This window comes from Pan troglodytes, chromosome 7 (assembly GCF_028858775.2).
Source record: "Pan troglodytes isolate AG18354 chromosome 7, NHGRI_mPanTro3-v2.0_pri, whole genome shotgun sequence".
NCBI classification, from domain to species: domain Eukaryota; kingdom Metazoa; phylum Chordata; class Mammalia; order Primates; family Hominidae; genus Pan; species Pan troglodytes.
The window spans coordinates 33,736,812-33,763,688 of record NC_072405.2 but is presented as its reverse complement, the minus strand read 5'-3'; the positions used below and the strand labels follow the sequence as shown (position 1 = coordinate 33,763,688).

At 44.1% G+C, this 26,877-nt stretch overlaps 1 protein-coding gene across 4 annotated transcripts in view; it reads right to left on the bottom strand.

Moving 5' to 3' along the window:
- DOCK5 (dedicator of cytokinesis 5) overlaps nucleotides 1-26,877 on the bottom strand; it is a 229,664-nt gene that overhangs the window by 9,716 nt on the left and 193,071 nt on the right. For all 4 annotated transcript variants that reach the window (XM_519666.8, XM_009455048.5, XM_063816247.1 and 1 more), the window contains 10 exons: nucleotides 25,062-25,181; nucleotides 22,104-22,193; nucleotides 19,711-19,815; nucleotides 13,278-13,419; nucleotides 12,219-12,300; nucleotides 10,528-10,612; nucleotides 9,628-9,714; nucleotides 6,794-6,970; nucleotides 2,514-2,597; nucleotides 1,436-1,573 (listed from right to left, as the gene is read on the bottom strand). In XM_519666.8, coding sequence (XP_519666.2) covers nucleotides 1,436-1,573; nucleotides 2,514-2,597; nucleotides 6,794-6,970; nucleotides 9,628-9,714; nucleotides 10,528-10,612; nucleotides 12,219-12,300; nucleotides 13,278-13,419; nucleotides 19,711-19,815; nucleotides 22,104-22,193; nucleotides 25,062-25,181 — 1,110 coding nt within the window. The remainder of the gene's footprint in view (nucleotides 1-1,435; nucleotides 1,574-2,513; nucleotides 2,598-6,793; nucleotides 6,971-9,627; nucleotides 9,715-10,527; nucleotides 10,613-12,218; nucleotides 12,301-13,277; nucleotides 13,420-19,710; nucleotides 19,816-22,103; nucleotides 22,194-25,061; nucleotides 25,182-26,877) is intronic.

Here is a 26,877-nt window from a genome sequence, read left to right as displayed (position 1 = left end):
AAACCTCGTCTCTACTAAAAATGCAAAAAATTAGCTGGGCATGGTGGCGGGCACATGTAGTCCCAGCTACTCAGGAGGCTGAGGCAGGAGAATGGTGTGAACCTGGGAGGCAGAGCTTGCAGTGAGCTGAGATCGTGCCACTGCACTCCAGCCTGGGCGACAGAGCGAGACTCTGTCTCAAAAAACAAACAAACAAAAAATTAGCTGGGTGTGGTGGAGCACACCTGTAGTTCCAGCTACTCAGGAAGCTGAGGTGGGAGGGATGGCTTGAGCCTGGGAAGTCAAGGCTGCAGTGAGCTGTGATCTCGCACTGCACTTCAGCCTGGGTGACAAAGAGAGATCCTGTCTCAAAAACAAAAACAAAAACAAAACAAAACAAAAAGAATAAGACCATTAAAGAGAACAGGATGAATTCAAAGAAAAAAATGCAGATAAGTAAAGCTAGAACGTATTACACCATCACTCACTGGAGAGAAAAGGTTAGTACATACATGCACTATCCACTGAACTGCTCAGGAGGAGAAAAGAAAATTGTAGCTGTGAGGAGCTCGTCAAAAACAATTATGAAAGCAGCTACATGCATATGAAATGTAATTCGCAATTCCTTCTTCCCTTCAAAGGCGTGAAAACTGTATACTTTTCATCAAAATAGATACTATTTCTAAGATTAGGAAAAAATGTAAGAATTTGGCCAGACAGCACAAGAATAACCAGTGTCTAGGATTCAGAAAACTTTGAGTTATTTTGGTTTGTTTGTTTGTTTGTTTTGAGATAGAGTCTCGCTCTGTCGCCCAGGCTGGAGTGCAATGGTGTGATCTTGGCTCAATGAAACCTCCGCCTCCTGGGTACAAGCAATTCTCTTGCCACAGCCTCCCGAATAGCCGGGACTACAGGTGCCTGACGCCATGCCCAGCTAATTTTTTGTATTTTTAGTAGAGACGGTGTTTCACCATGTTGGCCAGGCTGGTCTCGAACTCCTGACCACAAGTGATCAGCCCTCCTTGGCGTCCCAAAGTGCTGGGATTACAGCTGTGAGCCACTGCACCTGGCCTGATTTCTAGTACAGTGGTTCTCAAAGTGTTGTCCCCAGACCAGCGGCATCAATATCACCCGGGAACTTCTCAGAATTGCAACTACTTGGGCCCCACCCCCAGATCTATGGAATCATAAACTCCGGGGTTATGATGACTCAGCCATCTGTATTTTCACAGGCGCTCTGGGAGGTTCTGATAGTTGTTCAAGTTGGAGAACCTCTGACCAGCACAAGGACTGCTCAAGGTCACCAAGAGGGGAACACACTCTCTCCCACCAGCCTCACTATTTCCATGCCATAGCTAAGTTATTACAACTCACTTGGCATCTGAAAAACGAATCAGTGTCATAAAAGGTCACAGAGCCTAGAAAAAGGTCTGAAGGCTACTTAGATCACGCTTACCAGTGTTATAACCCCATAGTGCTTTTCTACTTTCTCCTTGAGTTCCCGGAAGCAAGAAGACAACCGCTCATGCAGCGGCTTCAGCTGCTCTGTCAGTTTCTCCCCATGGATGCGGATCCCTTCTGTTAGCAGGGGCATCTAGAAACAAGGGCAAAAAATGAGTGCAGTGTGCTTCAGGAAGAGGGATCATTTTGATTTGGTTGGGGAAGGGAGGGATGGGGTGGAAAGGTAAACTGCTAGACATAGTGCTGGCCAATGGGAAGGCCACTTCTCAGTGTAGGACTTGCGGACTGGATGGACTTTGGTCAATGATGTGGGAAAATGTGCACACCACGAATACAGGTTGGCCCTAAACTGGGGAAGGGCTGTGGGATGAGGCAAATCTAACGGAGTCCTGGGGCACTTCCGTGGATGAGCAACTGATAGGTTTAAGTCTTAGACTGAATTTGGTAGTCATGTTTTCTACCACTGCCCACTGAAGTCTTGAGAGAAAAAAATGAGGCCAGCATCTCTCAGCTGGAAACACATGCCAGGAAACCAACAGATGAACTTTTCTTTTCTTTTTTTTTTTTTTTGAGATGGAGTCTCACTCTGTTGCCCAGGCTGGAGTGCTGTGGCGTGATCTCGGCTCACTGCAACCTCTGCCTCCTGAGTTCAAATGATTCTCCTGCCTCGGCCTCCTGAGTAGCTGGGATTACAAGCATGCACCACCATGCCTGGCTAATTTTGTAGTTTTAGTAGAGATGGGGTTTCACCATGTTGGCCAGGCTGGTCTGGAACTCCTGACCTCAGGTGATCCACCCACTTCAGCCTCCCAAAGTGCTGGGATTACAGGCATAAGCCACTGGGCCCGGCCCCAACCGATGAACTTTGATCTCAGCTTTAAGAAGGCTCCGTCAACCCTGGGCAGTTTAACTGCCGGCCGAGCAAACAAATACACAGATAGGTGGTGGTTTCACAAGGGTTAAAAAAAGAAAGAAAAGTAACCCTGAGTGGGCTTGTAGACTTAAGCCCTGGAGAATAATGGGTGTCCTACACTGTGGCCTCCCTGGGAGTGTAGAGGAAAGCCGTCCTGTACCTGTAATGCTATTAGTCGCTTTAGCAGCTCAACCTTCTCCTGGTCTTCAGGATGCTCCTGCAAGTACTTTTCTGTAAAAAAAGCCTAAAAACAGAGCATATGCAAGTTTTAATTAGAACACATTCCTATCTGTGCAGGAAAGCCTGGAAGGGTGAAACATGTGTCCTGTGCTGAAGAACCAGGTGTGTCTAACTAAAAATGCATCCCTTTCCTCAGATAGCCCTTATACTATGTTGGACAATGCAAAAAAGTGTGTGCTATTGTGTGGTCTTTCCTTGATTAGCAAATTCTTAGCAAAACTACATTCTTAACAGTCACCAGCCCAGCACACACACACACTAATCAAATCATCAGCATCAACAAAGCAAAACGTCATTCGTTAAAATAACTTTCCCAAAGAACAAAGCAAAGGCGAAATGGCAATATCTCAAGGCTAATCATTAAATTAAGTGCATAGATATTATAAGGGAAAGAGCAAAAAGTTAAAAAACAGAAGATGGAGGTGACAGTTTTTCTGCTCGTCCCGTGACATTGGCTATATCACACTTTTTTCCTATATTAAGTGAAGGTTAATATTTGCACTTTCTTACTAGTCCCCTATCCCAAGTGCTATTTTAAAAAGAAAATGAGATGTAGATGTGAAGACATTTCAAATATATTAAATGCTGGTTGCCCTTATTATTATATATCAGCACCAGGCTCATCAGTAAACACTCATGACCCCCCAGCTAAGTCCCTGTAACAGGTAAATAAAACCCAAACTTAAATTCCAAACACAGGCCTTATATAGGGTACAGTTTTAAAGACAGAACTCATCAGGAAAGAGAAATAGAAGTTTGCAGCAAACGTTTCCAACAGAGTCCAAAATTGGAGTGACATGTTTTCTTCCCAGACCTTAACATTCATTTCTGAAAGTGCTTTCGAAGACCTGCCTTCAGATTCCCCTTCGGTCTTCTGCTTTAATGCCATGAGAGCCAAACCCCCCATTATATAAAACCAAGAGCTCCTGGAACTACAGGACAGACTTATAAAAGTGAAGGGCCCATTTTGCATGGCAAACAAAGTATGTGCAAAGCCTATCTTGCGAGCAGACATTATGGGTTGAATTATGTCCCCCAAAATTCCTATGCTGAAGTCCTAATGCCTGGTACCTTAGAATGTGACCCTATTTGGAAGCAGGGCTGTTGCAGATTTAATTAGTTAAGAGGAGGTCATACATACAGGAGTAGGGTGGGCCCTTAAGCCCATATGACTAGTGTCCTTATAAAAAGGGGAAATTTGGAGACAGAAGTGCAAACACTGGGAGAACATTATGTGAAGAGATGCAAGAAGATGGCCATCGACAAGACATGGAGGAGCATCCTCAAGCCACGGAGCACCAAGAAGACACCAGAAGCCAGGACGAGAGACATGGAACATTCTTTCACACATCCTTGGAAGGAACCAACACTGTGACACCTTGATTTCAGACTTCTTGCTCGTGCAACAGTGAAACAAGAAGTTTTTGTTGTTTTAAGCCACCCAGTTTGGAGAACTTTGTTACAGCAGCCCTAGCAAACTAATACAACAGAGAATATGAATATATATGAAATAATTATCACAAAAAGAAGCATGACAATATAATACATTAGCAAAACAGCTCATTCTAGCCAGGATCGTATTTAGAGGGACTGTCAGTATAAATGAAAAAGGAGTATTTACTTAAGTTTTCATTGACTTTTACCTTTCAAATACAAGTACTTGAAATTTTTGAAAGTAGTAACAATTTCGTTTTTGGTAAATGGTAGGACACATGGAAATTCCCAAAGTATTGGTTAGATCAGGGAACACTGGAACAGAGAGCCCTGAAATTCATTTTTCTAGCAGGATTCTGCCTCAGAACAGAAAGGGGAGGTGAATTACAGCACACAGCTCCTGTGTTCTTATCACTTTGGTGATGAATAAAGAGCTGGATTAGAATAGTTTACCTACTACCTATTACCATTACATATTACATCGAATATGTAATGACGGGCTTCCCCACTGATTGCAATACATCATGGCGATTAATGAGTTTACCTTTTTCTTACGTTTAGAAATGTGCAGTCATACATATTAATTAAATGAATACATTAGTATTTTAAGCCAAAGGTCCCGAAATGTACGTATGTACGTATGTATGTATGTATGTATTTATCCTAGCTTTTTGTTCATTTTAATTAGAACACTGTCACGCTGGAAAAACTTCATATGATATTATGTATTAGTCACAGATATTGGCATATATAAATCTGTGATTAGGGGTATTCTGTAAAAATTAATACTTGGAAAAAATACATGAAGATTAGTATCAAACAGTATATATGAAAAAGTACACACTGAAAGTATTACAGTATTTAAAAAGTAGTGTATATTAGATCCTATTTTTATATTGACTGCCATTGTAACACTGGATATTATTATGGCACCTAACATGGAGAAACTAGAATTTGTCTCTGGTGTTGAGTCTTTCCCAGCTGCTGAGTATAATAAGGCTACAGAAGGCTGAAAGCCTGAGAAAAAGGACAGAAAGAAGATGATCATAGTGGCAGCCACAGAGCATAGATGTCACCACCCATGAAGAACATTCCAATTACACCGTCTGCTCCAAGTAGGCAGGAAGAAAACCAACACTGGTGAAGCCTCGACTCTATGTCAAGCACTGTCTGATGTTCCTTCTACACAGGATGTCTCCCTTAATCTTCCAAACCATCGTGTGATCTATCTTGTGAGTCAGGCATTTTTTTTCTTTTTTTTTTTTTAGACGGAGTGTTGTTCTGTCACCCAGGCTGGAGTTCACTGGTACAATCTTGGCTCACTGCAGCCTCCACCTCCCGGGTTCAAGCAATTCTAATGCCTCAGCCTCTCCAGTACCTGAGATTACAGGCACCCGCCATCATGCCCAGCTGATTTTTTTATATTTTTATTAGAGACAGGGTTTCGCCAAGTTTGCCAGGCTGGTCTCGATCTCTTGGCCTCAGGTGATCTCCCGCCTCGGCTTCCCAAAGTGCTGGGATTACAGGCATGAGCCACCGTGCCTGGCCAAGTCAGGCATTCTTCTCACTTTGCAGATATATGGAGCTCAGAGAGGTGAAGCATGTTGCCCAGAGCACACAGTGGCCAATTGGAAGCCAGAACTGGGTCCTGGGAGCAACTGAGTGCAAAGCTCCTGCTCTTCCCAGGACACACACACACACACACACACACACACACACACGGACACAAGAGTGCCACCCAATTAATGCTGCTCACCCTTCCCCTGTGGCTCCTTTAATTTCTACCCACTCTCCAGGCGGCTCCACAGGGGTGTCCTTGCCAAATGTTGATTTATATCCAAAAAGTTTATATTCAAAAAATATTTAGCCACTGTAAACATACCACAGCAATGAAAAATTCTGCCTCCATTAATTATACCTAACATACACTGAATGCATGATGTGTATTTTAAATGCTGTTACATCCTAACCCTATCCCATGGATTAAATTGTGCCGAGTACTGCTTTCATGTCTCAACTAAGAATACTTAGTTGAACTAATTTAATTGTAGAGTCAGGGCCATCAGTTGTCCATACAACCTCTGGCACACCAAGTCAGGCAGGGGTCCTAGAAGCTAATTCCGCCACCCAAGCTGGAGTGCAGTGGCCCAATCTCAGCTTACTGCAACCTTTGCCTCTGGGGTTAAAAGTGATTCTCGTGCCTCAGCCTCCTGAGTAGCTCGGACTACAGGCACGCACCACCATGCCTGGCCAATTTTTGTATTTTTGGTAGAGACGGGGTTTCACTATGTTGGCCAAGATGGTCTCGTGCTCCTGACCTCAAGTGATCCACCTGCCTCGGCCTCCCTAAATCCCGGGATTACAGGTGTGAACCACTACACCTGGCCCCTAGAAGCTAATTCTAAAGAGAGTGTGGCTCTGCCATCCCCAGAGATGCTGCTTCATTTCCAGTGCGCCTGGGTTCTGGGGTCCACCCATTAGTTTGTATAACCCTCAGGGGAGACAGAATAACAGGTGCTTTGACCAGAGGCATGTTGGTTTTTTTTCTGTGACGCTTTACTAGGCAATGTTCTATACCAGCTGGGTTGCTGATAGTCTCTAAGAAGTCAGGGACAATCGTGTCATTCACTTCACTTGCCAGAAGGGAAAGTGAACATTTCTTAGAGCAGCTGTAGGAAATGAATTTGTCAGTGGCAAATGGCACAGAGGGAGGCACACAGACACCCAGGTCTGTGAATCCCTAGGGGATTCTGGGACCAAGCGAACCTTTTCATAGTTGGAGAAGCCCCCCATGACGGCCGGGTCCACGATGCCACTGAGCAGCATGGAGAGAGGGTGCACAGAGAGGGACCGGTCCCAGGCATGCTGCTGAACACAGTTGCTGATCCTCTCGTTGGTCAGCTCCATGGTTTCGATGGCATTCTCCAGAGGACTGATCTCTTCCTGAGTGACAGAGCACATGGGAGAAAGAGGACACCTGTCAGCTCCAAGTAAAGACTGAAAAAAGTTGAACTCTTCCCTTGAAGAGGTATAAAATGCCCACAAGCTATAGAAAAGGGAAGATTTGCTAATCAAGGTTAGACTTACAGCAGGGGTCCCAAAATGCCAGGCCAGTATCAGTCCGTGGCCTATTAGGAAACAGGCCACACAGCCGGAGGTGAGCGACAGGTAAGTGAGGGAAGCTTCATCTGTATTTATAGCCACTCTCCATCGCTCGCATTACAACCTGAGCTCTGCCTGCTGTCAGATCAGCGGTGGTATCAGATTTTCATAGGAGTGCAAACTCTATCGTGAACTGCACATGCGAGGGATCTAGGTTGTGCATGCCTTATGAGAATCTAATGCCTGATGATCTGTCACTGTCTCCCATTACCTCTAGAAGGGACCTTCTAGTTGCAGGAAAACAAGCTAGGGCTCCTACTGATTCCACATGATAATTATTTCAATATGTGTTACAATATAATAATGATAGAAATATAGTGCACAGTAAATGTAATGTGCTTGAATCATTCCAAAACCATCCCCTATCCCCCAACACCCCCCACCTTCCCACCCCAGGTCCATGGAAAAATTGTCTTCCAGGAAAGCAGTCCCTGTGTCAAAAAGATTGAGGACTGCTAGCTTATAAGGACACCACAATTTTTTGGAATAGTGGTAAGATACAAAATAAGCTATTTAAAATCTCCTTACAAAGTAGAATGATGACTTAAACATTGGAGCTATGGTAATGATTATTCCTTGGACAAAATGTCTACAGACAATTTGAGAAGAAAAGAACTGGACCTGTAGTAAGAATCATTTCCTAGGCAACACTTCCTTGGAGACTTTTAAGATCAACGACAAGAGAACAGCAGGATATCAGATCTGAGTCACTTCTGAACCACCAAGAATGTCCACTGGCAAAACGTTTGATGCTTCCTCCATGAAAAGAGGTAAGTGATCTTGGAGGCCATGCATTCAGACCATACATAATCTTAGTATGAATTCTATGTGTATCAGAAGTCAGAAATAATAGGATGTATTCAAATATACAGGCTGAATTTTGAATGAAAAGAAAATGAGACACAGTACAGATTCAGAGAGTTCTTCCTATGGAAATGTCTACAAAATCAGGTTTCAAAAAAAAAAAAAGTATCTCCTTCTTCATTTTACCCAATATCAGTCAACACGACCTCCTATTCCAGACTTGATTCCAAAAGTCTCCAACCAAAATTCATATCCGTAACTGAGGAATAATGTCTAATTTTTTTTTCTTTTAGAGACAGGGTGTCACTCAGTTGACCAGGCTGGACTGCAGTAGTGCAATTATTCACAGCTCACTGTAACCTCCAACTCCTGGGCTCAAGCCATCTTCTTGCCTCAGCCTCCCAAGTAGCTAGGATGACAGGCACAGGCCACCACATACAGCTATTCTTTTTGTAGAGGTGGGGGTCTTGCTATGTTGCCCAGGGTGGTCTTGAACTCCTGAGCTCAAGTGATCCTCCCACCTTGGCTTCTCAAAGTTCAGGGATTACAGGCATGAGCCACTGTACCTAGCCATGACTTATAACACATCAAACTTCAGTTCAGCTTTGGTCAAGAAACATTTCTTGAACACCTACTTTAGGCTAAGTGCCATGCTATGCACCACAGATACAAAAGTGATTAAGATGTATGTATTTCATGGCTTGGAGGAGCTGATGGTGTTAGCGGGGTCTCAGGACATGTAAACATGGTAGGTTAGAAACACGCCCAGGATGCCACAGGGGACAGACAAAGGGCAGGTCACCCAACTTGGGTGTTCCAGAGATGGATTCATTGAGAAGCTGGTGCCTAAACTGAACCTTGATGGGAGTTAGTTAGGTGCAGAAATTGCAAGAGTGTGTTTCAGGCAGAGAAAACGATCCAATGTCACAGAGGACTGAAATTAGCATGGGATGAACAGTATGGTTCCAATAGATTGCCTAGGAGATGGGGCAGAAGAGTTAGGCCATACGTGTGTGTGCTAAGGAGGACAGGCTTTATACTCCAGGTACTTGGAGCCATGGAAGGACTTTAAGCACGAGAATGGACGAAATGGTGAGATTTCCTTAATGGAATTCCCACTGAGGCAGTGAGGTAACTGGACCTGAGAAGGCCATGCATGGCAGGGAGGCCAATGAGGAGGTGGGAAATAAAACAGATTTAATCAATACTAAACAGGTAAAATAAGCAGCTTTTGGGCGAGATGAAGAGGGAGGAGTCTAGGGTAATTGTGGATATGATTAGCAGAGAATAAAAGAAGAGAACAGGCTTTGGGAGGGAAGATGTAATTGACAAGAAACTCCAAAGCAGCATTCCAAAAATGTTTCTGGGTGCTGGCAGGATCGCTGAGCAGACACCACTCCTCTGGACATAAAAGAGTCATTCACTGTGATTGACCTTTAGGGCTGGTGTTGTCACATCAGTTTTACAAAGGAGCTCTATTATATAAGCATGCCTTTTATTTCTCTTTTGAAAAACAAAGTTGGCCAGAGGAGGCGGGCCAAGCTGGTGTGAACTGCAGAGGGAATTCAACAAAGGCTGTTATTATATTTGGAAACAGAAAGTTTTTTTCCAAATGCCAATTTCAAATGACTCACTGTTGAAATCTGTTTGACTTCAAACCACTTGAGAATCCCAGGAAAGGTATATGCAGTCGTATACGTGGTCCGTTCAATCCACATCGTCTGGTGGCAAGAAAGAAAACATGAAATGTTGGTCAATTCCCAGGAGGAAAACATGAAATGTTGGTCAATTCCCAGGGAAAACAGCAAGACTCCCTGGTTCACTTAAGTGAGATTCTATTCTCAAACGCCTCGTAGAGACTGAGCCAAATTTTCTCATAAAATTCAAGGATTCTGGATGTTTAAAGCTGAAAGGGATCATCTACTTGGGACTTCTCACCCTACAGAGGGAAATGTGAGGTCTAGAGAGGTATGACTAGCCCAAGGTCATTACGAGCAGCAGGCCCAGGAAGAGACCAGATTCTGGACTCCTAGTCTAGCATTTTCCATGGAGATGACAGCTGGCTGTCTAGGTAATTAGTACTTGCTGTCTAGGTAATTAGCAGGTGAAGTCTCTGTTCCCAGGGGTGCCATCGTTTCTCCTGTGGAAGCTGGTTAGGTAGGTGGAAGACCTCCACTTGGGATGTCAATTTTACCTTTTTTTTTTTTTTTTAAGACGAAGTCTCGTTCTGTCGCCCATGCTGGAGTGCAGTGGTGCGATCTCAGCTCACTGCAACCTCCGCCTCCTGGGTTTAAGCAATTCTCGTGCCTCAGCCTCCTGAGTAGCTGGGACTACAGGTGCGTGCCACCACGCCCGGCTAATTTTTTTGTATTTTTAGTACCGATGGGGTTTCACCGTATTAGCCAGGATGGTCTCGATCTCTTGACTTCGTGATCCGCCCGCCTCGGCCTCCCAAAATGCTGGGATTACAGGCGTGAGCCACTGTGCTCAGCCCGTTAATTTTACCTCTTAAAGGACAAAAGGGGTGAACTCACAGCAAATTCATTGTCTGGATCCTTTTCTCCTTTCCGGAACGGCCGGGAGTATCTGAACTGCTGCACTTCATTGGCTCTGTAGTAGCTGGAGAAGGACAAAGCAATGCTGTATTTTTCTCTCTTAGAACAACCACTCCTTGACTTGACTTCAACAAAACCTATAACACATCTGCCTGGTCTGAGTTTTACCCACTAAGCTATCTCATAATCAACAGTGCCTCCACATGAAGGCCTGAGAAAGTGTACAATTTGATTTTATTTCACACCTTACTTTTATATTATTTAGGAATTTATTTCACAGCACACAATTTTATTTATTTATTTATTTTTATTTATTTATTTACTTTGAGTCAGAGTCTAACTCTGTCACCCAGGCTGGAGTGCAGTGACGCGATCTTGGCTCACTGCAGGCTGCACTTTCCGAGTTCAAGTGATTCTCCTACCTCAGCCACCTGAGTAGCCGAGATTACAAGCACGCACCATCACGACTGGCTAATTTTTTTGTATTTTTAGTACAGATGGGGTTTCACCATGTTGGCCAGGCTGGTCTTGAACTCCTGACCTCAAGTGATCCACCCGCCTCAGCCTCGAAGTCACAGCACACAATTTTAAAAGGTATATGTGGCCAGGTGTGGTGGCTCACACCTGTAATCCTACCACTTCGGGAGGCAGAGGTGGGAGGATTGCTTGAACTCAAGACCAGCCAACCTGGGCAGCACAGCAAGATCCCATCTACACACACACACGCACACACACAGACACACACACACACACACACACCCAGGTGTGGTGGTGTATGTCCCAGCTACTTAGGAGGCTGAGGTGGGAGGGAGGGTCTCTTGAGCCCAGGAGTTTGAAGTTGCAGTGAGCTATGATCGTGCCACTGCATGCCAGCCTAGTTGACAGCGAGACCCTGTCTCTTAGTGGGTGGATTGCCTGAGCTCAGGAGTTTGAGACCAGCCTGGGCAACACGGTGAAACCCCGTCTCTAATAAAATACAAAAAATTAGCCAGGTGTGGCGGCGTGTACCTGTAATCCCAGCTACTTGGGAGGCTGAGGCAGGAGAATTGCTTGAACTCGGGAGGCAGAAGTTGCAGTGAGCCGAGATCACGCACTGTACTCCAGCCTGGGTGACGGAGCAAGATTCCGTCTCAAAAAAAACAAAAAAAAAAGGTGTATGCACTTACACATACATTTGTGATCTCATTAGTCTAGTTTTATAACAGTTCTTTCAATACTATTAACATTCGGCTTTTCAAGACAAGGAATGAGCCCCTCCATCACTGGGGACCAGCCACTCCTCTGCGATGCTTTTGGGTGAAAATAAAAGCTCAGGGATCTGTAAGCTAGGTGTGAAATTTCTGATTTTCCTCTGCCTAAAAAAACCAAAACCCCCACATCCCTTTGTATTACCAAGCTTTTATCTTACACTCAAAGTAGAACAGACAGTAGGTCTTGCAAACTGTAATACATGTAAGGCTTCGGTTTTGATGTACTCCAAACAAGTGTGAGGGAGAGACAAACTTTTCTCTTTTTTGTAGAGACAGCGTCCCACTTTGTTGCCCAGGATGGTCTCAAATTCCTGGCTTCAAGCAATACTCCTCCCTCAGCTTCGGAAAATGTTGAGATTATAGATGTGAGCCACTGTGCCTAGACACAAATTTTTTTTTTTTAAATGAAAAACCACTTACTTTAAGATCTGCTCTGGAACAGGTTTATCCTTGTAGCTGGGCGGCAAGCTCATCACTGGCTTTACAGTGAAGCACTGCATGTCTGAAGAGCTCGTTAAGGAAAGGAGAGGGGCTGGGGCCGCGAAGGTGTCAGACACCAAACACCCCTGTTCCTCCTGCTTCACAGCCGGAAATGCCACCAGCACCAATCACTCCCTTTGACCCCAATGCCAGGACCACATTGAAAATGGGAGTTCCTTTGTGTATCACCGGAATGCCTTATTCAGTGATTACAATTAATCCTAGGGCCCTTTTTTTTTTTTTTTTCGGTCAGACATCTGGCAAACAATCCTTGCCATAGGGAAATAGACATCAATGCAATATCAGGAAATAGGTACTTAGAAATGGATTTAAACAATTTCTTGGGACAAGCATCCCTCTGAAATCACCAGAATCAGAGCCCAGGCAACAAGAATTACTTTTATCTTTGGATCCCGTCTGTTTATCCAGCGCCATATTTGGGCACTGTGCTAGGTATTTTGAATGTGTTATCTCTACTATACACAACAACTCTACATGAGGGATATTCTTATTCTCTTTTCACAGATGGAGAATCTGAGGATAAGAGAGGTTAAAATCCAACATCACACAACTGGTAAATGGTAAAGTTAGGCTTCAAAAGCAGCTCAAGTGTAAGCGCTCCTGCTCTGATTTAATGATCAAGTCTTAGAAAGTCTTAGCTCCCCAACCCACCAGGACAGAGATACTGTCTCAAAGTCTACAACAGAATCCAGAATTCACAATAGAAAGTATATATTCCACTTAAGCTCCCCATCTGGCTACGAAGTATATTTCATATCCATCATTTGTCTATTATCTCTCCTCTTTTTTTATGTCATCACCACCAGCTAATGCTATTAGGGTCCCAAAGATTTTACATGGAATGGGAACCTGTGTCAGAATGCTTGAGAAGATGGTGTGTCTGCAGAGAAGGGACTGTAGCTCCTATGTTCTCTGGCTTAGCTGGGGCTGTGCACAGCCATAAGAGCCTCGGGGCCATACTCCCCCCAGAAAGGATACACTGCTTGGGGGAGGACTTGATGTCTTCCCCAGGAGGCGTGGTACTGGTCATCTTCTCCGCATTGGGGAACTGGGTTAACAACCTCAGGCTGAAGTCCTCTCGCCTCTCATACTCCTTTCCCCGATAGATGAAGATTTTATTCTGCAGGTGAGACACAGAAAGGGAAGTCATTACATAGGAAGAGTGGAGAGGCAACTGGAGTTCCGGGTACTGAGGTAGCCATTGCACTCCCCAGCCAACGTTCAATCCCCACGATCAAGTTCTCATTGAAAATCTAGTCCTTGCCTGACAGCGACCATCATATCCTACAAGAGCTGCGGTTTATTGGAGAAGTTAAATCACAGGCATAAAAAATACTTAGCCCAGTGCTTCTTCCAGTGTGGCCCAAGGACCATGGCCAGTCTGCAAACAGTCTGGACCCATCTGCAAGGAAATACGGAACTTGTGCCCTCATTTAAATAAATGACATCCCCAGGCATGCTGATATTTTCATGGCAAGACATTCTTAAGGAAGGAAGGAAGTGCATTAATTTACATTGAGGTATAAACTCCTAATCGATCTCATCACGATCCAGCAACAATTTGTGGACCACCACTTAAACAGCACTGCATAAGACAATGAGGAGAAGCAATGTGTCTTCTGGCACAGAAACAGAGTGACAGAGAACAGAAGCAATGTACCACAGTCCCCAGCCAATCCTGAAAGTCTAATAGAAAATCACTGCATTAAATACTGTTTTCTCCACTCTAGACTGTAAATATAATCTCTTTAAACATTTTTTTTTCCCCAAAGAGATTTCCTAGGCCCCAGGCATGGGAGTAATTTGTCTCACAGGTGTGGTTGCCTGGGCAAGTGCAAACATAGCCATGTTTGAAATGAGCAGTTTGCATTGGGTAGCCCACACATGATTCATTTTTAACCAACACTTGGGCCCAGGTTGTCTTGTAAAATGTCTTTCAAAATCACTTGTCCATTCATATAAAAAATATGTACTGCACAAACAGAAGATCAGCTGGACAACAGGAATACAATGGTGATCTTGCTCTCACAGAACTTACCTTCTAGAGGACCGAATAAAAAACAAGCAAGTAAATATATTAGTAAACATGATAGCGTAAGTACCGTGAGGGCAATTACACTTTCCAGGCAAACACTGAACGAAGGGAGTAAAAACTACTGGATCTTTTGGAATATATGATAAAACTTTTCCAAGTTAGGAAAGTCTATGGGACTCAAGCCTGTTGAAATTCCATCATTCAGACGAAACAATGGTGGGTAAAGGATCAGAGTGTAATACAACGCTAGTTGTATGATGCAGACGATAACTGTAAAAGGAATCACAGAAGCAGGTCAGGAAGAATTAGCTCGACTGGAAAGAGAAGGCTTCAAGCAAGACATGGGCCTTAGATGGGCATAGACAGATGAATGGGATAAGGAAGCATAAAGAGAAGGGGTGCGAAGGACCAGGTGGGTATGTGGAAAGAGTCAGGCCCAGGGGCGGAAAGCACAGAATTCTGGGAGAAGAAATGAGCTTGGACTGGAAGAATGAGCCAGAAAATGAATGGTCTCGCATGGCAGGCAGAGGTTTCAAAGACTCGGAATGTTCACTGGAGGTTCTGGAAGGCAGGAGATGCATGATGAAAGAAGAAGTGTAGACAATGTAAGCCAACAGTGGCATCTATGCCCAACTGAAAGCTCACAGGCTGGACTGAGCAGAAGAAGGAAAAGTAACAGAAGGAGAGACAGAAGTAACAGCATTCAGTGTTTGCTTCTTTGGTGTCGGGAGAAGGGCAAGGCAGACAGGGGAGTCGACGCTGATTCAAAGATCACTGGTCTTGAGCCTGGGCAAGATAGTGAGACCCCATATCTAAGAAAAAATAAAAACATTAGCTGGGCGTGATGGTGCACACCTGTAATCCCACCTCCTCAGGAGGCTGAGGCAGGATTGCCTGAGCCTGGGAGGTCAAGGCTGCAGGGAGCTGTGATTACACCACTGCATTTCAGCCTGGATGACAGAGCGAGACCTCGTCTCTTAAAAAAAAAAAAAAGTCACTGGTCTTGGAGTAGGAAGAACAGTGCTACCCCTGACAGAAACAAAAGAGATAATGAGATCTCATTGGGTTGGAAGGAGAGGATGATGTAATTTTAAATATTCTGAATTCAGGGAAATATCCCATAGAAGAGAATGGCAGTGAGGTTATATCACTCCTGAGGATTTTATATTCTACAGTATGCCTTTGAGGTATGTTAACATCTCTAAAGTACTTTACAGTTTATAAAGCACTCCTATATGCTATTAACTTAATTCTCAAAACTTTCCTGCGATGTAGGCATTATTTTTCTAAATTACAGATCAGAAAACCAAGACTCAGTGATTACCTGATTTCACCAAAATTGCACACTCGTTCAGCAGGTGATTTAGACTAGAATGCTTTCGACTTGAAAGTCTGGTGTTCTTGATTTCACAGAATCACTGCTGTCTCTGCGGTCACATTTCTGATTTCATGTGACACGCAGGCATATGTAACGGCTATGGCAGGGGTTGTTCTTTTATGTTGACCTGGATTGAAGCTGAGCTAACACTAGACCCTGATGCATTTAGACCCTACACTCTTTCTATTTTTTATTTTATTTTTTGAGACAGGGTCTCACTCTGTCATCCAGGCTGGAGTGCAGTGGCTTGATCACAGCTCACTGTCACTTCTAATTCCAATACTCAAGCAATCCTCCTGCCTCAGCCTACTGAGTAGCTAGGACCACAGCACACGCTACCATGCCTGGCTAATTTTTAAAAAAATTTTTTGTAGAGACGGGGCCATGCTATGATGCCCAGGCTGGCCTCAAACTGCTGGTCTCAAACTCCTGGGCTCAAGCAAGACTCCTGCCTTGGCCTACCAGTGCTGGGATTACAGGCATGAGTCACCATGCTTGGCCTCAGACTTTCCACTCTTTATTCTTTCCTCTGCCTGGTCCACCTCATCCCCAACCACGGTTATTTTAACTCCATACAAGTAACCCACCAACTTTTCTCTCCTGTCTGTAACTTCACTTGAGTTCCAGATCTATACAGCTAATGGTTGATTTGTGCCTTTTGGATGTTCCAAATGTACCTCCCCTTGAGTACGTGCAAAACCAAACTTTGCAAACACTTTAGAAAGCCCTGGGAGGCCCTCTGCTATCTGGTACCAACAGCCACCCGCCCCATTCTCCTATACACCCTCTTGTACACACTACTCCAGCCTCATAGCTTTTGGACCTGCTCTTCTCAAGGTCTGGGGCCTTTGCTCATCCTCTTGATAGCTGCATAGCTTATTCTTTTTTTTCTGGTTTTTGCAAAAATGCCATTTTCTTTCTGAAGTCTTTCTTGTTTACTGTATTTAAAATTGTAACTCCATCCCCAACACCTGCCTCTCTAGTCCCCTTCCCTAAGTCCTTTTCTCCATGATACTGAGTAGCTACACTGTAGGAGGCAGTGTTCTAGGCCATCTCTCATACTAAATAGTTTATTGATTTATCTCATTTTTTGATCTCTCCAAGCTGGAACATAAGCTAGATCATTTCAAGATTTTGGTTTGTTTTGACTCTGCTCCCATGCCTATATTAGAGCCAAGTATATGGTAGGAGTTTAATAAATATTTACTCAAGGAATAAATTCATTCTCTCCTCTGTGACTCTGGCCTTTTCCGGTCCTCCTGTCCCAGTAAATGGTTCAACTACCCCCTCCAATGATGCAGGCCAGAAGCCCAGAAATCATTCTTGACAACTCTCGCTTCCTCACCCACACAGCCCATCAATCATCAGATGGCTGTGACCTCATCTCCACCCCTCTAGTCTTTCCGCTTCTCTGTAAAGCCACCACCCCCATGTCCCGAGTCTAGCCTGTCATCTCTTTTCTGAACATCTGCAATGGTCTCTTAGTGGTTTACCTGCAGCACCTCCCATCCATTCTCCATGGATGACCATGGAGACAAAAGCCAGATGACCTTTCCAACACGAAAAGTCTGCAGCAGCTCCCACTGCTCTCAGGATGTAGACAGAACACCCCAGGAAACCCCAAGGCCCTGCAGGCTCTTCCAGGGCTCCCCGCCTCCCCGCTGGCACCCCAGCTCTCTCTGGGCCTGCCGCATTGGCCCTTCCTTTCAAGGCACTGCCCTGCTCTTGCCTGATGCTTCCTCTGCCTGCAATGCTTATTCCTACCCCCTTTACCTGCTCCACTCCCAGCTTACCTTTCAGGTTGCAGCTGAAACAGAGGATCCCTGGAAAGTCTTTCCTGATTTATTTTATTTTATTTTGAGATGGAGTCTGGCTCTGTCGCCCAGGCTGGAGTGCAGTGGCACCATCTCGGCTCATTGCAATTTCTGCCTCCCGGGCTCAAGTGATTCTCCTACCTCAGCTTCCCAAGTAGCTGGGATTACAGGTGTGAGCCACTGTGCTAGGCCCTGATTCTTTTTTTTTTTTTTTTTTTTTTTTTTATTAAGACATAGGCTGGGCACAGTGGCTCATGCCTATAATTCCAAAACTTTGGGAGGCTGAGGCAGGGGCATCAACTGAGGTCAGGAGTTCGAGATCAGCCTGGCCAACATGGTGAAACCCCATCTCTACTAAAATACAAAAAATTAGCTGGGCCTGGTCGTGCACACCTGTAATCCCTGCTACTTGGGAGGCTGAGGCACGAGAATCGCTTCAACCCAGAAGACGGAGGTTGCAGTGAGCCGAGATTCCACCACTGCACTTCATCCTGGGTGACAGAGCGAGACACTGTCTCAAAATAAATAAATAAATAATATTAAGACATAATCTACATACAATAAAATGGACCCCTTTTAGTGTAAAATTCTGTGAGTTTTGACAAACATAACCAGGACCACAATCAAGATACAGAACAGCTTCACTGCCACCAAAAATTTCCCCAGGCCCTTCTGCAGCCAACCTCCCCCTGGCCAGCAACCACTGATCTACTTTCTGTCCTGATAGGAAGCGTTGCCTAGGCAAGAATTTCGTATAAATAAAACCACAGAGTATGCAGCCTTTTAAGTGTAACTTCTTTTACCTAGCAAGCTGCATGTGGGTGGGAATCATGCCCGCAGTTGTGTGTATCAGGAGCTGACTGCCTTTGGCTGCTGCAGTATTCTGTTGTGTGGATACACTGAAGTTTGTTTATCCCATCACCAGTTCAGGGACACGTGGATTGGATCCTGTCTTTGGTGACTATGATTAAAGCTGCTATAAATATTCCTGTACATTTTTTGTAAAAGGGTAAGTTTCTATTTCACTTGGGTAAATATTTCCTGGTTACAGATTCTTATAGCACAGGGTATCTTTCTTGGTTACAGTTTATTTATTTATTTATTTTTGAGATGGAGTCTCGCTCTGTCACCTAGGATGGAGTGCAGTGGTGTGATCTCGGCTCAATGCAACCTCCACCTCCTGGGTTCCAGCAATTCCCCTGCCTCAGCCTCCTGAGTAGCTGAGATTACAGGCATGCACCACCACACCCAGCTAATTTTTGTACTTTTAGTAGGGACAGCGTTTCAGCATGTTGGCCACACTGGTCTCGAACCCCTGACATCAAGTGATCTGCCTGCCTCAGCCTCCCAAAGTGCTGGGATTACAGGCATGAGCCACTGCGTCCGACATGCAGATTAAATTTTACATTCATGTGTGATTAAAATCTCCCCTCATGAGTTTAGGTTGTAAAATCCATGAGAGTAGGGACTATGCTTGACTGTAATCAGCAAGATCTTTCTAATGCCTTCCCTATGCCTGGCACACAGTAGATGCTCAATAAATATTTACTGACTGAATGAATAAACTGTCTCATTAGGCACTGTTAGGAATGTAAATTGCTTGCTTTATCGCTTGTTTTCAAATTAGGAGAAAGCAGATGGATAATAAATGTTTAAGCAAAGCTCGGCTCTAAAAGAAACTTTTCGTAAGAGATAAGAATTTTTATTTATTAAACTATAAATTGAATATCACATTATACACAATTTTGAGATGGAAGAAAAATACCACCCTTGTCATTATTATTATAATAAAATGTTTTATTTTGGGAGACTCCTGCAGTCTGGTTCTTGGGATACCTACTTTCAAATTAGCTCTGGCTAGAAACACAGTAAACAACGAAATACATCAGTCCACACTTTTCCCCGGCGTGACCCGTAGCAGCTGACCAGTGTGGGGGATGGTTCTGTTTTTCCCTTTTTCACTGCACCTGGGAAAAGTCATTTCACAAAAGACCTGCCAGAACACCAGGGGTGTCCGGGGGTGTGGGGTGAAGAGGCCGGCCGCTCAGGAAGTGGTTTCCCTCCCCTACCTCCCACAGCGAGAACACGGGTCGGCAGCTGCTAACACCCTGTTGCCCATCTGGAAAAGAAATGACTCTCTTCCCTCCTCCTAATGGCCTGGGAGACCACCATCAGGTTTCTTACCCGTAGGAAAGAAGGAAAGCCCTGTCCATAGTATCCAACAGCAAAGTATTCAGGCTGAGGCCTCATGGCCTTAATGATGTTCTCATAAAATGAGGCCCTTTTTTTCTGGAAAACAAAACAAGACATTCCAAGGGGAGGTTATAAGTACACAGTTGGGGGAAAAAAAAAGTCAGACTTTGTTTTGTTGTTTCCCATGTAACCCAGAGCAATGAAAGGTCTTTGGAAAACACCCTATGGGCAGAAAAGGGTTATCCTGTTCTCGGATCACAGGTTTTGGACCTGGGCTCCATGAATGGACGTTGGAGGGCTGTGACTCCCTGAGGGTGTATGCTGAAGTGTGTGCACGTTGGAATTCTTCTGCGTAACGGGGCAGTGCACAACTTTCAGCAGTTTCTCAAAGTGGGCTCAGGGACTATAAAAGGTTTAAAAGTGCATTCTGAGATTCACAGAAGGCGGCTGCACTTAACCAGACACCCATGGGAGAAGATAAAGAACCTTCCAAGGCCAGGCGCAGTGGCTCACGCCTATAATCCTTGCACATTGGGAGGCAGAGGTGGGAGGATTGCTTGAGGCTGGGAGTTTGAGACCAGCCTGGGCAACATAGTGAGACTCCATCTCGACAAAAAATTTAAAAATTAGCCAGCAGCTGAGGCAGGAAGATGTCTTGAGCCCAGGAGTTCAAGGTTGCAGTGGGCTATGACTGCACCACTGCACTCCAGCCTGGGTGACAGAGTGAGACCCTGTTTTGAAAAAATAATAATAAAATAAAGAACATTTTTAAAAAGAAGGACTGTGTAGTTCATGCAGGTGGTCTGGATGAAAGTGTCTGGTAAATTATAAGTGCCCAGAAGGTGGTGGTGATGTTCTGTTTTTCAGTATCTGCTACCACCTCTATCTTTAATTCTTCACAAGATGAGGGGCTTTCCAGCTTTGGCTCACAAGGTCGGCCTTAAAGAAAGCAAAATAGCCAGCCAGACGTGGACAGCTTTGAGCAATGACCTGAACCCCCTCCCCCACAATAGTTAGCATGCCATTACTCTTCTATCTAGGTGATGGTACTCGTCAAAATACTATTTTCTTAGACATGTTACATTAGTATGTAACATGTTACATTACTAATATTTCAGCTCAGTTCAGTTGATGAAATTTTTGTTTTTTTTGAGACAGGGTCTCATTCTGTTGCCCAGGCTGGAGTGCAGTAGCATGATTACAGTTCAGTGCAGCCTTGACCTCCCAGGCTCAGGTGATCCTCCCACTTCAGCCTCCCAGAAGTACTGGGACTAGAGGAAGGTGCCACCACACCCAGCTAATTTTTTATATTTTTTGTAGAAATGGTGTCTTACTATGTTGCTCAGACTCGTCTGGAAGTCCTGGGCTCAAGCGATCCATCTGCCTTGGCCTCCCAAAGTTCTGAGATTACAGGTATGAGCCACCATGCCCAGCCCAGTTGATGAAATTAATAAGTGAGTTTCTTGCATGTGAAGCCAGGGGCTGGTAATAGTACACCGGTAAACTTTTTACAAAGTGATCTTGACACCCAGCTCCTCAAATAAATGATCATTTCATGACTGTGGGTGACCTGATCTTTTCTAACTCCTCTACTAAAAATTATTAAATTTAATATTATGGTTGCCTACCATTGGGTATTCAGAATGGTGGCTGCCTACCATGGGGCATTCAGAATGGTGGCTGCCTACCATCAGGCATTCAGAATGGTGGCTGCCTTCTACTGGGCATTCAGAAGAGTGGCTGTCTACCACTGGGCATTTGGAATGGTGGCTGCCTTCCATTGGGCATTCAGAATGGTGTCTGCCTACCGCTGGGGCATTTAGAATGGTGGCTGCCTTCCACTGGGCATTCGGAATGGCTGCCGCCTCCACTGGGCATTTGGAATGGTGCTGCCTCCACTGGGCATTTGGAATGGTGCTGCCTCCACTGGGCATTCGGAATGGTGGCTGCCTCCACTGAGCTTTCAGAATGGTGGCTGCCTAACACTGGGCACTCATTTTTGTTTTGCTTTACTGATGGCTGGGAATATGGAGGGTCCACAGAAAGAAAAATGGCTTCAGGAAGAATGAGAGAGCTGCAGACGGAGATCCTGAGGGATGTGGAAAGCGAGTCACTACTATCTGAAACTCAATATTCCCCCACACTGTCGAGTCAACCCCACTCCACTTCCAGAGATGTCCTGAACCTTCTCTGAAGGATATTTGGCAGAAATATTGATCAGAGCCTTTGGACTACATCTTTTTTCATTCTCATTTCAAGAAAAGTTGACTTTTCCATTGTAAAAAAACACCATTCATCCTGACTTTCAACTTATGGAAACATTTTCATGAGCGCTAATTTTAGCAACCCTGTCAGAGGCCTAACATATTTTGACCCAGACTCACCAGGAGGTTGCCAAGGCCCTCGTAGTCAAATACTTTGCTTTCGTAAGTCTCAGCCAACTCTTTGCTCAGCTTGATGGCCTTCTCCCACATCTTCAGAAAAAGGAAAGTAGGGTTAAAAGTGGAGAACAAGGCAGTCATTGATTCAGTGGCAAAAGCCACTGGCGAGTCACTGGGAATGAGCAAGTGGTCTGGGGGATTGAGTTTCGGTAGGTATTCCTCACTCGCTTTATCCCTTAGATCAGTGAAACCTTCATTTCCTGACATCATAAAGACAGTGTATATTGGCAGCTTTGCCAGGGGCATCTTCTGTAGTTCTGTTTGCACGGACATTAAGTACCATGTGTCGCCCAAAAAAGCAATATTGCATTTAACAGGTAAAGCACCTATAGCACTTCAAAGTAGAGAGGAAGCTCTGCCAGCCCAGGTTCGGAAAGCATGCAAGTCTGGTTGGAGGGGGAAGGAAAGTTTCTGTGGGACTTTGGTTCTGAAATGTGTGTGTACAGGTGTGTGTATGGGTGTGTGTGTGTGTGTGTAGGTGTAGTGATGTTGTTTGTAGAGATGGAAAAAGGCTAACAGTACTGTTGTGTGGTGTTGCAGGAAGTCAGGGACCCCGAATGGAGGGACCGGCTGGAGCTGCGGCAGAGGAACATAAATTGTGAAGATTTCATGGACATTTATCAGTTCCCAAATAATACTTTGATAATTTTTTATGCCTGTCTTACTTTAATCTCTTAATCCTGTTATCTTTGTAAGCTGAGGATGTACATCACCTCAGGACCACTATGATAATTGTGTTAACTGTACAAATTGATTGTAAAACATGTGCGTTTGAACAACATGAAATCAGTGCACCTTGAAAAAGAACAGAATAACAGCGATTTTTTGGGAACAAGGGAAGACAACCATAAGGTCTGACTGCCTGCGGGGTCGGGCAAAAAGAGCCATATTTTTCTTCTTGCAGAGAGCCTATAAATGGATGTGCAAGTAGGAGAGATATCACTAAATTATTTTCCTAGCAAGGAATATTAATATTAAGACCCTGGGAAAGGAATGCATTCCTGGGGGGAGGTCTATAAATGGCCACTCTGGGAATGTCTGTCCTATGCAGTTGAGATAAGGAAGAATAAACAGTCTCCTGCAGTACCCTCAGGTTTACTAGGGTTGGGAAATTCCACTCTGGTAAATTTTTGGTCAGACCGCTTCTCTGCTTTCAAACCTTGTTTTCTGTTAAGATGTTTATCAAGACAATACGTGCACCGCTGAATATAGACCCTTATCAGGAGTTTCTGCCTTTTGCCCTTTGTCCTGTTTCCTCAGAAGCATGTGATCTTTACTCTGCTTTTTGCCCCTTGAAGTATGTGACCTACTACCTTTTGGTACACCCCCTCTCCTTTTGAAATCCTTAACAAAAACTTGCTGGTTTTGCGGCTCAGGTGGGCATCACGGTCCTACCGATATGTGATGTCGCCCCCAGCAGCCCAGCTGTAAAATTCCTCTCTTTGTACTCTTTCCCTTTATTTCTCAGCCGGCCAACACTTATGGAAAATAGAAAGAACCTATGTTGAAATATTGGGGGTGGGTTTCCCCGATAGTGTGGAATTTGGCAAACTGTATTTCCATGCAGGGCACTGATTTCCCTACTTAGTGGATGAGTTTTAGGAAATGCCTCCGAGCATGTATAACCATGTAAGTTACAGGCTAAAGCACATCCTCAGTGTCTGAGGCTAGCAGCCCAGATTGAGCCGTCTAACCCCTTTGGTATTTCATGAGCTATCTCTTAGATGGATACTATTCAACTTGCAGCATCGGGTCACCTCCTGCTTCATTCCTGTTCACAAGGTGCTATGTTCCATTGTTTCTGGCTTCTGAGGAAATGTGTGCAGAGCCCACAAGCCATTGGGAAACACTTCAAAATTAAATCTTTTAAAATCATTGTTTGCAAAATCTGTCCCCCTCTGAAATCTCAGAATTCAAGAATACACAAGGGAAGAATAAACAGTAGCTGTGAGTTATTGTTGTATATTAAATCATGTATCTGGTCTTGGTCCTGAGTTCTGGTGAATTTTCCTAGAATTTCTCAAATAATAAGAGTGTCTTTGTTATTCCTGGTGCCCCCACCCCAGGATCACACCCAAATCTATGCTAATGAGGTGACTCATGGTGGTCTCCTAGTCTCAGGATGGGGGCTGCCATGCCAGAAATACTAATCATGTGACTAGAAGGTTAGGGCTGTGAGCCATGTGATATCAGCCCAATCTTCAGGGACAAAAGGAAGGCTAAAGATCAAGTTCATTGTGTAGTTAATGATTCATTCAATCCTGCCTGTATAATGAAACCCCACAGTGGCTCATGCCTGTAGTCTCAGCACTTTGGGAGGCCAATACAGGAGGATCACTGGAGCCCAGGAGTTCTAGGTTCTAGACCAGCCTGGGCAACTGGTGAGACCCCATATTTACAAAAAAAAAAAAAAAAGAAACCCCAATAAAAACTCTGTAAACCCATGGCTTGGGTGAGCTTCCTGATTGAGGAACACACTGATTTGCTGGGAAGGTGCCCCGAGTTCACAGGGGGAAGACACAGAAGCCCCATGCTTGAGATTCTCCCAGACTGTTCCCTATGGGTCCCTTCATTTGGCTGGCCCCAGTTTACGTCCTTCCTGATGAAACTGGAATGGTTAAATATAGCACTTCACTGTGTTCTGTTGGTTGTTCTAGCAGACTATTAAACCTGAGGGGGCAGTGGAAGCCCCCCAGATGTATAGCCAGTTGCCCAGAACTGTGAATGGACTGGGGACCCCCAAATTTGCAGATGGCATCTGAAGCGGGGGAAGTCTCATTGGAGACGGTGCCCTGAACCTGGGTAGTCAGTGCTAACTCCAAGTGGTGAGCATCAGAATTGTACTGCGATACTGCGGTCATTTTCCTCTTTCCCCTAGTACAAAAACAATCCAATACTCACTTTGCCTTTGTCGAAATATGATATGATTTCTTGATACAGCTTCTCTTTAAGCTCTTGCTGGGTATAAACATAGTAACTGTCCCTCTGAAGCAAATGAGGCACACAGGGCTTGTCAGACCACTGAAAAGGAAGAAAAGTGACACACGGTTAATACAACAAATATTCAGCCCCCCAACATCAAGAAAATATTGTATATATATTTGACTCATTGATTTTGTATTTTAGATTATGTATTAAACACAAAAGTTACATATACACACATATACACATGCCAGCTCCAAAACAAGTATCATGCCAAATGAAGGAGCATCCACAGCATCCCCCCAAAATGCCAGCGACAAAGCAAGGTCGCTAACTGACATGACTATCGTTGTACTGGGGCATCAGTAACACAGTCAGATAAAAGGAACAAATTAGGAGTATAAAAATGAATAGGAAGAGGTAAAACTACCACGATTTGCAAACATTATGGTTGTATTCCTCATAATGCAAGGCAGTTGACTAAGAAACTGCGACACGCAATAAGAGAATTAAGTTACGCAGCAGGAAAAACAATTAATATACTTGGAATAGAATTTATTTCAGATACACGGAGACTAAATATACAGAATAGAAGAATGGAACCAAACAAAAATAAGTCCAAAAAGAACATTTCTAAGAGTGAACATTACAAGGAATATGCAAGACTTATATGCAGAAAACTTTCACACGCCATTGAAGGGCACAAAAGCAGACTCGAACAAATGGAAAGTCATACCATGCTTTTGGATAAGAAAATTCTATTTCATTAACATGTAAATTCTCACTAAATTAATTTTTAAATTTCATCTTTCCAAAGTCCATATGGAAAAATTAACAAAAAGGAATAGGTAGGAAAACTCTGAAAAAGAAGAGCAATCAAGAGTAACTACCAGGTCATAAAACACACTATCAAGAATTAATAATTAATACAGTATGGTACTGGTACATGAACAGACAGAGACCCACGTAAAAGCATATACAATCTAGAAAGAGATTCCCTCCCTCCAAAATAAGAATTTAGTAATAAAGATGGGATCTTATACCAATAAGCAAAATGTGAACAAACAGCTTAAGCAATAGAGATGCTTAACAAACAGCATCTCTATTGAATAGCAATCTGGGGGGAAAAAAAGCTGCATTCATACCTCATATCTTACACCAGGATAGGAGAGTTTACCTTCCTGAGTTTCCCAAATGAAAAGACCTACAGTTACAGACACTGGGGATTTCTTTCTGATCATACAATGGCGAAATCCACAGTCAACAAGCCTCACTTTCTAAGCTATATACGGTAGGTTGCTTTTTTTTTTTTTTCTTTTGAGACACAGTCTTGCTCTATCACCCAGGCTGGAGTATGGTGGCACCATCTCAGCATACTGCAAACCTCCGCCTTGCAGGTTCAAATGATTCTCCTGCCTCAGCCTCCTGAGTAGCTGGGACTACAGGCATGTGCCACCACGCCTGCTAATTTTTTGTATTTTTAGTAGAGATGGGGTTTCACCATGTTAGCCAGGCTGGTCTTGAACTCCTGACCCCAAGTGATCTGCTGGCCTCAGCTTCCCAAAGAGCTGGGATTACAGACGTGAGCCACCAGGCCCAGTCCATTATACAATAAGCTTTTTAATGCCCTGAACTTAAATATGAATTGTGAATTTCCTTTGGGAAGTGGTGAGGCATAGGAATCCTATTTTTAACTCACATGTTAGGACAATGCACATATATTACTTTAGTATAAAATATAAACCGTAAAAGAATATTAATAGCTGAGAACAAGACTGGAGGCAGAGACACCCAA